Source organism: Haliotis rubra, unplaced genomic scaffold (assembly GCF_003918875.1).
Source record: "Haliotis rubra isolate DU_JTF1 unplaced genomic scaffold, ASM391887v1 Scf22, whole genome shotgun sequence".
NCBI lineage: Eukaryota > Metazoa > Mollusca > Gastropoda > Lepetellida > Haliotidae > Haliotis > Haliotis rubra.
Window position 1 is genome coordinate 565514 of NW_025766225.1, and position 12162 is coordinate 577675.

At 41.2% G+C, this 12162-nt stretch overlaps 1 protein-coding gene across 1 annotated transcript; it reads left to right on the forward strand.

Annotated features, from left to right (window-relative positions):
• The first annotated feature begins 638 nt into the window (after window positions 1-638).
• Window positions 639-9735, forward strand: LOC124277255 (monocarboxylate transporter 12-like). Its single transcript, XM_046712905.1, has 9 exons — window positions 639-791; window positions 1677-1766; window positions 2175-2262; window positions 2593-2728; window positions 5778-5964; window positions 6458-6601; window positions 7071-7859; window positions 9371-9421; window positions 9593-9735. Exons 5-9 carry the CDS (start codon window positions 5784-5786, stop codon window positions 9733-9735), a joined length of 1308 nt encoding a protein of 435 aa, XP_046568861.1. The 5' UTR covers window positions 639-791; window positions 1677-1766; window positions 2175-2262; window positions 2593-2728; window positions 5778-5783.
• Window positions 9736-12162: the final 2427 nt, after the last annotated feature.

Genomic DNA, 12162 nt, shown 5'->3' on the forward strand with positions numbered 1-12162 from the left:
TTTGTTTGTTTATTGTTATAACGCCACACTCAGCAATATTCCAGCTATATGACTCGGTCTGTAAATAACGAGTCTGGACAAGACAATCTAGTGATTGACATCATGAGCATCCATCTGCGCAATCGGGATACGATGACATGCATCGACCAGGTCAGCGAGCCCGAGAACCCGATCCCGTTACTCGCCTCTTATGACAAGCATGGGTTTACGTTTAGGCTGATACGTGATATAACTGAAATACTGTTAAAAGCGTCGTCAAACCCATCTCACTCACTCAAACATAAAGCTGATAAACGATTAGGTCGATAATCCTACTGTTTTGTAATTGATATGGTTCAGAACGAAACATTCATTTATAACAAGCTGTAACCCTAAACTAAGCGACGAATCCTGTGACAGTACCATAATTAATTATATTTCACACATTTTATCCAAAACCAGTATATCATTAATGAAGATACACATACGAAACAACAGACCAACAACCAAAAATTAGACAGGTTAACACTTTGTTGCGTCATTCAACTGAAGATGACTTGGATGAACATTGTCAAGTAAACTCAAAGATCTGTGTGTATCAACACTCGAAACGACCAGACGTAACTACCCAACCGAGCCACCGCTGTCGATTTGTGCAAACAAGTGTGCGACATTGACAAATTGAAATGCATCTTGCTGAAGCCATTGTGATACTGAGTGCAGTATTGTGCAAGGTCAAGGCCATGATGTGCAGACGCAGCACATAATTGCTCTGCTGGATTACGCTGGAATGACCTGGAGCTTTTGTACAGGTGATTATACACTACACAGGTCATAGTCATCTTTGATTACACGTGATATTTGGTATTTCAGACAGGACCAGATACATTACAGTACAGATCCAGTTTTGATAACAAACTCAGTTGTGGTTGAACAGATTCAGTTCGTTGCGTGCATACAGATATGTGGTAACTGGCAGACATATCTATTTATAGCTATACTCCGTCGAGTAAAGCGAAGTTTACACATGTGTATAGGTGTGTTCTGCTGTGTTTGTTATAGTGAATCTGATCTATATATGGACGTTTTGCATGTTTTTATGCGCGCATAAACTGTTGTCGTCGCTGTGGTTGCCATAACACCGATACCACCGACACGTTTACTAACACAATCCCTTGTGTTCCATCACAGAGTCAGTGTAAGGAGCGCATATCACCACATGCGCAACTTTACAACCAAATCCTCATTGTGGTCACTGACTACATAACATACAAATAAGTCGTGCAGTTTTGTTAACACACGTCAATCATCCGACATTGTCACCACGATAACAAGTCGGTCTCTAGATGGTCACGTGACGATCGCCATTTTGTCGTCTGCTTTTTGACGTTTCAAAATCTGGATCTGAGCCAAAACAAGTTACTTGCTAAAATAGCAAGAATATTGTTTCTCCTTTACATTCACTTATTTTGTATAGGAAATCACAGAAAGTATTGGTGGTATTAAAAGTATCCACTTCAAGTTTCCGATAGTCAATTTCTCACTTACTTCACACCGGATACGCTCACTCCGGCGAAGTCCTCAGTTGTGCGCTGTTGAACACGGGTGACCGAACAAAAAAGGCAGTGATGAAATATTTGTATTATAATTGAGACTAACACACTTTCAACGCAATTCAAATTAAATCTTGCATTTAGAACTTTAAAAGGAGGCCGCCTCAACTGAAGGAGAGACCAGTGCAACAGAAGGGGCCACCATTTCAACCGCTGAATGGCGTTAAAGTGCGGGTAAATATTGATTACACTGGCATATGAACGATTAATGCAATCTACATGCAATCTGTCACGATTAAATGACCCATTCACAGCATGTGCTGTTTTCAGTGTTATCCATATGAACATTGTTAAATACTTATATTTGCAAGTTGTGTCACTGATTCCCTGCAAGATTGATAGATTTCATGGCGGATTGGAGAATGTAATCTGAATTCATAATATTGAAAAATACCATATGTGTAATGATCCGTGATGAAGATTCCGTCTTGGTCGGTTTGTCTCTGACTGAGACAGCTATGAAGCTAATGGCTGCATCTATAAATATCTACAAAACTTTATGACATTGCTACAGTAATAAATTCAGATTATTCATTTTCCCCTTAGTTCTGACCGAAGACTTGACAAGTGGTTTACCTTAAGAGCAGTTATTGTTGGATTCACCAACATGACAGCCGCAGTTGGAGTGGCAAAAATCCCACAGTTGTTGAGACCGTCCCAGCTGTTGAAGGTATGAAAATAGGATAGATATATTACGGTCTGTTTCACTCACACATGGTGTATAACACTTAAGATCAATGAGAAAATATGTATCATATATTACATTTAGCTTATATTCGTAAAACAAATCATTATTCACTAATGTCGTAAAACTTCTTTTTCAAATATTATTTCAATTAAATGTAGTATATACAAGCTATCTGATGATAAAAAACCATCACCATCTAAACATAGTCACATAAATATTGTGTACTACTGACATGGAAATATCTCAATTTCCCCATCAATACCTGTTCCAATTCGATTGTGATGTACTAAAATATGTTACTCATACTTTCAGAACATGATCCAACATCCAGAGACATCGTGGTTTTAGAGGAAATGAGAAGCTGTCGGTCGTGGACCAGCGTTTCAGCGGTAAAGAAAGGAAGCTTACTATCTGTGGATGACGGAAAGTTCCTTTTCTGTATTTAGTGGTATGCAACTGAATTGCTTGCTCTTGCACAGGGGCGGAAATTGTGGGTGGATGGTATGGGGCAACACATAAAAAGTTGTAGCATGCGGCGTTCGAAATAGCTATTGGCCCGCTGGCCAAATGCTAGCTGATTGTGAATCGGGCCTGTAATATATTGTTCAAGCTATCCCGACTGGCTAGCTGAAAATATCAGATAATTTGTTCTTTATTCAATGCACATGAATATGATTAAGTCAATTATTATGGTGTTAAAAATCCGTCCGCAAAAGCTTCGTGATATTTACTATCTCTTGTCACACGAAGATTGCTATATAAAAAATGTTAACAGCGTTGCGCCAAAGAGGTTTCGAACCATTTCCATACAAATGTAACGTTTGACATCTTAAATGAACAAACATCAAACCAATTCTGACGGATGTGCATTTTGATACTGATATTTTGCAGGGTCAGTGAAGTATGATTTGGGATAGCAACATTTTAATTAAGTAGTCCCCCCTGGCTTGTAACTTTTCAAAATTAATTCATACACTGGTAGTATGAGTAGTGAAATTGATGTACGGCTGTTGTGGAAGGTGACGTTGCGCTGCATCGATCCAACCGAACAATGCGGACCCATTCCATCTAGCAGTGACTCTACCAATGGACTTCCGGCTGACCTTCCGAAAACTGGTTTTGAAACCTAAGTTCATTGCCAACATTTCTCCTCAAGGCTACTGACGACAGTGTCACTACTCCCTTCAGTGTCTCCACTGGCTCAACTAGGTCTTTCACCAGCTCCCTCACCTGCACATTCATGGCGGAGATGTTGGTTTTAACTGTGTTGATGGCAGTCAGTATATGGTGGATGACTCCACAACATGCGCTGTGTACTTTGCCTTGTTCTGGCAGAGATGTCCCTGCTCCTTCACGATAGGCCAATGTGAAACACACACCGCCAAGGATCCAACACACTGGGGACGATAGCACCAACATCGTTAAAACAATGAAACGGCTTATGAATAACACATTATGCCACGACTCCCGATTGCACAAGGCCATGAGGCTATTTGGGTGGTTCGTATGGGAACGTCTGATTGTCAGGTGGGTGCGCAGTTTCATTGCCACCAAACCCAGCAGTGTTCATCCCACAGGACCTCCACACGTGTCACACCGCCACCAGATATGACTGCCCCATGTCTGACACAGGTTCAAGACTGCAGTGAACACTGCTCAGACCTTTCCAGGATGTCTGTCTATCAACCACGTAGTACGACCTATCATGATACAGCGTCGGAAAACCGCCCAAGATGGTGAAATCATGTCCGTCAACCTCGGTTTTCGTTAAAGACTGTTGTTCTACATGAGAGTCCAGATTTAACATTTCCCGTAGTGACGAACGTCAACGTGACTACAGACGTCTTTGGGATCGTTGTCTCAAACGTGTGTCATGGAGAAGAATCACTTCTGGGTGTTTCCGTGACGATTTGAGGTGGAATAAGTGAACGTTTTTGAACTCCTATAGCTGGTGTGGCATCAGAGATCAGATTCTCGGAACAATGTCATTTCCAGTTCTTATTGGTCCAGGATTGTCCCATGCTCACGCAGCTAGGATTGCAATGACTTTTCGTCAACAGCACAATGCTTAAGTGCTGCCTTGGATTGTGAATACACCGGAATCTCACCGAGATGAAATGGAGCAAAAGCGCAAGAAAACGTTTGTGCGTTGCAGAGATTATGGCGAGCATTTAACAAGCTTTCCATACCCATTTGGTAGACTCAATGCGTCGGGAATGCACTGCTGTTCTTGCTTCTCACAGTGGTCATAGCCGTTATTGAGTTTGTAGCACTGTTCGGAGACTCCTTCCCCGCATTTGGACTTGTAATGTTTATATCACAGACTTTTAATATGCTGTTCTACCGACTTCTTATTTCAATATCCACCTACTAAACCTTACGTGGAAACGTGTTGTTATGTTTTCAAATTTAGAATGCATTTTAACAACGCAGTTTCTTTTTGTGGCTGGTATATAGTGTAGCCGTCACGAGTCCATGGTGGAAAACAGATGTGGACAGCCTTGTAAGCAGTTGCTTGGGGTACACTGCACGTGCACTGATGACGAGCATGCATGAGTTTGCTTTGTGACAGGTTTACGAGAACGCTCATTCACGTTCGTTGAGCATCCATTCCATGTACTGTCCTTGCTCATGAAAGTGTATTAGCGTCCCCGTAAACCTGTCACACAGCAAACTCACACAGAAGAGTTCTGACTTCACCAATCAAAGCTGATGGTGTAAGCTATTAATTAGGTTCAGTTTAAACCTGGCACTCTTCTGATATTGTTTGTTATTTTCCTCCCTGTTCATCTCTTTCTGGTGTGGGGGCAGTGGTGTAGCCTACTGGTCAAGGCGTTAGCTCGTCACGCCAAAGACCCGGGATCGATTCGCCACATGGGCACAATGTGTGAAGCTCATTTCTGGTGTTCCCTGCCGTAAAATTGCTAAAAACGACGTAAAATAAACTCACTCACTCAGTTTCTGATGTGAAGTTCATCAACGTGCCAGAGTTTACTGGCGACCGAGACGTTCAGTATAAATAGTGGCGCAGAGTAGTTTTATGTCAGAATGATGATAGACAATAAAGGAACATTTGAGATTACAGTAGCTTGTCCTTGTGGGCTTTATTTGATGATAGTCAATAACAGGTGATAAAACCTGTGGCTGCAGCTGGCTGCTATGCCAGTCCTTGATAACCGTGGTGCTGTTAGCACCGTCTACAATCCTTCTGGACTCCTGTGGTTTCTTCCATTAGCAAACATGTTGTGTAGGAGAAGACAATGTTTCCATGTAGCACAAAAATACAAATTAGCCTTCTGTAAAATTCTCTTTTGGTTCAAGCTTCAAGAAAATAATTATGGCTGACACCTTTCTATTATACATGCTACAAGAAACACACAACGTGCACGGAACACCACAGCACAAATCTGTAACCTCTTTATATTTTCTCGAAAGGTAATCACACCTCTGGTTTCTGTGGACCAAATGCAAACTCATCAATGACTCTCTTTTCCCAGCACTGAATGACTGCCAGCATGGATCCGTCCTGGATTATCGTCTTTTCTGGTTTCATGATCAAACTGTGCGGACCAAGCTTGAGCTACGTTGCTGGAGTGTACCACGTGGCTCTGATGGAACAATTTGAAGACATTGAAGTAGTTTCTTGGCTGGGATCAACATTTGCCTGCATGTATTCCTTGACAGGTACGGCCATGCTTACTAAAGTGCTAGTAAAATTTCAAAAGAAAATTGCTTCACCGAATTCAGTTCTACATGACAGTCTACCGACATGCACAAGTACGTAACGAATAAAATTCTACCTTTAACTTCAAGTGTATTTATATATTGCTACGTGTCTACACCATGCACTGTTAAAACGCAAACTCACCCATTATAACCGTTTTTACTTGTAAAACGGGCCTCTGTTCATAAATATAGAAGAACTGAAACTTAAAGTGTACTTGTAACGTCTTTAAAACACACTGAAGCCTGTTATACAATAGGCATTAACTCAGATTAACTCCTGGAGCATTCCTATGAGCAGAATGGTATAACCGTCTGACCAATCTGGTAGTTTGTGAGTGGTCCGACACTGTCAGTTTGGATCTTACGTTAAAAAACCCCCAGAATTCAATGAACAAACTGAAAATTTCAGTTTGACTCAGATTTTCAAAGAGTACATTAATCAATCTCCCAGGTCCGCTAGCCAGCCTCGTTATCAACTCCTACGACTGCAGGACGTGCGTGCTACTGTCAGGAATTCTGGGGATGCTGGGATTTGGTGCCAGCTTCTTCATCCGGGACATCAGGCTGCTGTTTATCTCATACGCATTAGTTGCAGGTGTGTACACAAAGAAAACACTGTAAGTATTTTCCGCGTGAATGAAGTCAGTAAATGCATCTATATGTCTTGTGAGTCAAACAAATGGCAGTTATGTCTCATCTGTGGATAAGACTACATCCGTGTTGCGTTGTTATAGCGTTTGCCTTGGGAGCGGAGGTCCCCGATCGTGTCATATCAAAAGACATCATATCAAAATATTCATTTTCACCCTGCCTGGTACTCGGCAACAATGATCGAAGTCTGTGTACTGTGTCTGAACTTAGTACCCATGCTAAAATACGACATGGTATCTCAGTGGGCAGAAATTAAAAAAACAATCATTCTTGGTTGAATATGAGCTCACAGCATCAAGTCTTGGTTTGTCTGTCACAGAATTGGAAGAAGTACCGACAATGGCAAGAAACAAACACAAAGCAGTATTCTGGTAAAACTGTGTTGAATTCAACTTTCTCTTTCAATGTTTCAGGTCTGGGAACAGGATTTGCTCAAGGTGGATGCATGACGGCTGTTGGTTATCATTTTCCCAAGTCTGCCAGTTTAGTTTCCGGTCTAATCACCTGCGGTTCCGGCCTTGGTGTGTTCATTCATCCTATGTTGATACAATTTCTGCTGAGCCAGTATGGCCTGCACGGAGCATTCCTTCTCAACGGTGGGGTCATGTTTAATCTTTGTGTTTTCGGGATGCTCTTGAAACAGTCTCCATTTGAAAGAGAGCGGAAGAGGACCTCTGCCACAAGGCACCTGTCTTGCAGTCAAACTTTGCGGTCACTTTGTGGGCATTGTTTACAGTTTATAACCGTTTTCAAAAGTCCGTCATTTGTTATGCTGTCTTTCAGTATATTTTGCTACTCTACTGCATTATCTACACTGTATCTCTACTTGCCGGACTTCTTTTTCAAGAATGGGGCGTCACTGCAGGATTCGGCTCTTGCCATTTCCTTTTCTGGGATTGGAGGTATGGTCTCTCGCGTCCTCGTGGGGTTTGCTGCAAACGATGAATCAGTGGGCAGTGGTGTATTCTATAACTGCTTACCAAGTTTTGTAGCAACTCTGACTTTATTTCTACCGTTCTTCAGCCTTAACATGGAAGGAAGAATTATCTACGGATTTCTAACAGGCACATACACTGGCGGACAGTTCGTGGCACTGGTGCCGATAATCCTGGAAACTGTTGATGATAAGTTCTTCGCTTCTGGGATGGGAATAGCGTCCTTCTCATATGGCATAGGTACTCTTTTTGGACCACCGATAGCAGGTAAACTGTCGCATACAACACCACCATGAACTACTTTTGTCAATAGGCAGTTGAACTGAAACTGGGCTTATGTCGGTATTTGGTGGCCAGGTTGGTTTGTTGTTTAACGCCGAACCCAGCAATATTTCAGCTATATGCCGGCCGTCTTCAAATATTCGAATCTAGACCAGACAATCCAGTGATCAACATCATGACCATCGTTCTACGCAATTGGGATACAATGACATGTCAAGTCAGCGAGCCTGATCGGGTGGTTAGACACATGACTAGGTTGATGCATATCATCGGATCCCAACTGGTCGATGCTCATGCTGTCCATCACTGGATTATCTGGTCAAGACTCGATTATCTACGGACCTCCGTCGTATTGCTGGAATATTGCCGAGTGCGGTGTTAAACAAACCACACTCCGGCACAGCGATGACTTAACATAACATCACTGCCACAGGCTAATTTGCATATCACGTGACCGGACTTTTCTCTTGTTTGCAATCAAACGCGCATATTCAAAATAAGAAGAGACTGGACTCACGAAAGCTTTTCGGCGCTCTCTTCATAATGATTTACATTGTTACATATATATTCTTCGACAACTGCGACAGTAAGGTCTATGACAGTACATATTTAGATATCAAACTGGTTGCATCGTTTGCTCTCCATCAGCTTCGATGACAGCACGTGGAGCCGTACAACCTATGTAAACAAAGGATCGCTCCGCAAATCGAAATAGTGTTACATGTTTTAGGATATTTTCTCAATGAAACTAAACCATTCTATCAAAGATGTTTAATTAGTTGTGTAGACTCGTCAAAAATAAAAGAGTTGAGAAATATGTAAATTATATTGAATGGACGGTGCAAGATGTGACGAATCGTCACATTTTGCTGGCCTGTGGCAGAGATACTATGCTGGCTTGCCGGATGGAACTCAGGGTAGGAGAGTGTAAACAAACGTCTTGGTCAGGCACACGTGCCAGTGGTATGGTGAGAAAAGTCAAAAGCAGTACGATAACACTCGATAAACCAGTTCACGGAAGTCGATCCCGATCCTCCTCCTCCTCTCCGTGGAGATCCGGGTTAGAATTGGTCTTCAGCAGCCCATGCTTGTTGTAAGAGGCGACTAAAGGGTCGGGTTGGTCAAGTTCGCTGGCTTGGTTCATGCATCGTATTCCGACTGCGTACATCGATACGTATGATATCGATCACTGGGTTGCCTGGTCAGTTGTTTACAGACCGCCGCCCTATAACTGATGTGAGTGAGTTTAGTTTTACGCCGCTTTTAGCACTATTCCAGCAATATCACAGCGACGGACACCATGAATGAGCTTCACACATTGTACCCATGTGAGGAATCGAACACGGATCTTCGACGTGACGAGCGAACGCTTTAATAACAGGGCTACCCCACATCCCTATAGCTTGCATATTGCTGAGTTCCCCTCTGGGCGGGGGCGGGGGTTCGGACTCGCGTGGTTGATTAACCCTTAATGGTATATGCTTTCTATTTAACAGGAATCATATACAAGAAAAGCGGACAGTTCTTCAGTGTGTTTACTTTCTCAGGTAACAAAAGCTCTTGATTGTAATGTCTCAATATGTATTTTGGACCTTTTTTCTAGTTAGGCCAAGTTCTGATTGTATCATTTACATTAAGTCATTGGCTAATTTTTACATGTTATTGAATGTTTCACCTTTAAATATACTGCTGATACAAATATACGTTTTCTTAATTAGCCGTGATGCTGTTTCTAACAACTGCCTTTGGGTTCTGTTCCACGGTACTGAGGCGTCCAAGAAGCGTCTGTGAACCTGAACCTGAACCTGAATACAAGCCGACTGATGCTCCTCCTGAGACAGAACCTCTGGCTCAAACCTGAACCTGAATACAAGCCGACTGATGCTCCTCCTGAGGCAGAACCTCTGGCTCAATAAATTACGTTTGCTGCACTTGTCTGAAGTCAGCTAAGGGTGCATGAAATTGTTGTTCACATATATCTATTTTATATCAAACTTTAAAAAGCATGGAAAGTGTAATGTTTGCTTGAAACACTTGACCGGAATCTTGATAATGACATGGAGAAAGTTCAAGCATGTAAAGCAACTCGTTCCATAGCTTCCCGGTCCAGATAGTTCGGATGTATCGGAACAAGTTCAGTGAAATGAAAAACGAGAATAGACGTGCCATGGGTAGGCACTTTGCTGGACACTGCGTTACAGCAGTTGGACGAGCCCTGGGCTGTAGTCGTCAGAAAATGCAAAGTCATGAGTCACAATAGAATGATGCCAGAATCCACTTTTCATCATCTGTATTGTAACCTGGATGTATGGTGTACATGTATTTTTATTCCAATTCACACACTGCTTCCACTGTGGGATTCATTTCAACAAATCTCAAGTTCTTAATTTGGTTGAGTAATATTTACTGATTCAATGGCAGCTGAATATTCGACAAACCGGAAGAAGTCACATTTGTAAAAGATCCTGGAAACGTATTTCAAATCAATATTTTTCGTGTTTGTTGCTCAGATGGTAATGCAGGTGACGTCATCGAACTGCTGACGAATCGCCTCGATCTTGTCGCAGAAATAGGTTGAAAATCTTTCTGCTATCTCCAAGGTTACGTCACCAGAAGGCAAGAATGGATCAGTCTTTCTACCCATCAGGGAGAACATAAGTTTATACAGTGCCTTGGGATCAGATGTACTTTCCTCGATTTTAGCATTCATATATGTGCGTTTTGCTTGTCTGTCTTATTGGAAGCGTTCCTGGCAGAGACATATATAATTCGTACTGACGTTTTTTTGCTGCTAAGTATATATTTCAATAATTTAACAAACGTGACAAAGCCGTAAATACTAATGCGACAGTATTGTACTGTTCAAATATAAATTACACAAAATCCTTTCCTTTGTAACTTTCCGAATACAACCATATCACGAACATGTGTTCATGAACCACTATCGAATAGGGAGGATTCCAGATGTTCCGGGGAAAAGGTGAGAATGTCTTTCACCGCCGGTGGCACCCTGAAAAAAAACGTTTTTCGTATTTAGCCAATACAAGCCTTGGCAAATAATCCAAAATACCATCTGTTTGATTGACATTGATTTGCATAAAGTATCATACAAGTTGAATAAAATTCTGAGATTTAAATGTTCATTTGGCAGTGTAAAATTATGAGGATTCGCAATCATAATTTCACATAATTTGATTTGCTTTTTTGTTTAAAGTGAAATTCATCGGTACGTTTTCACTGCAAACAGACTATAGTTGAATATCGGAGCTTATATTTCAAATAAATATGTCTCCATCAATTATGTATTTGGATATGATTTTAATTATGATAAAACATTGTATACAATAGAATGGAAATATGAATGGACAAATATACTACCCATCAAAAGTTTAGACTCACTAGTGTAAATGTATCCACTTTTTCAGTCAACTGTTCTAAACTAGATTTTGCAAAATATTCGATACTGTTTAAGGGTACTGTTAACACATGAACTGATGTATTGTAAAATAAATTCGTAACGTTGAAAACATTATTGTCATGAGTTCAATAAATGGTGAAACTCAGTGAAAATTGGCGAATTCTTAACAAGACTTTACACCAAAATGCAGCTGTTCACATGCATGATATTTGCAGATGCTTTTCAGCAATTTAGTGCATAATCCTCGTGCATTTCATCTGCATCAGGTTTGCAGTTGGTTCCCCCAAGTTAGTGGAGAAATTCATCTTCGATGTAACCATATATATACATAACATATAGTGATCGAGTGCTTTAAGTGAGTATAAACTTTTGATGGGTAGTACATATGTATTGATACACGTGAGTGTATCGTATCGATTGAGAATATTTCAACATGCTTGATGGGTAGTATATATTAATTGAAACACGTGACTGTATCGTATCGATTGAGAATATTTCAACATGCTTGATGGGTAGTATATATGAATTGATACACGTGACTGTATCGTATCGATTGAGAATATTTCAACATGCTTGATGGGTAGTATATATGAATTGATACACGTGACTGTATCGTATCGATTGAGAATATTTCAACATGCTTGATGGGTAGTATATATGAATTGATACACGTGACTGTATCGTTTCGATTGAGAATATTTCTGGAGTATGGTTACATGCCACTTTCTGGAGTATGGTTACACGCCACTTTCTGGAGTATGGTTACACGCCACTTTCTGGAGTATGGTTACACGCCACTTTCTGGAGTATGGTTACACGCCACTTTCTGGAGTATGGTTACACGCCACTTTCTGGAGTATGGTTACACGC

Coding starts and splice junctions, on each gene's coding strand:
- LOC124277255 (XM_046712905.1), top strand. CDS start 5,784: ATGACTGCCAGCATGGATCCGTCCTGGATTATCGTCTTTTCTGGTTTC. Junction 5,965..6,457: donor CTGCATGTATTCCTTGACAG/GTACGGCCATGC, acceptor TCAATCTCCCAG/GTCCGCTAGCCAGCCTCGTT. Junction 9,422..9,592: donor CAGTGTGTTTACTTTCTCAG/GTAACAAAAGCT, acceptor TTTCTTAATTAG/CCGTGATGCTGTTTCTAACA.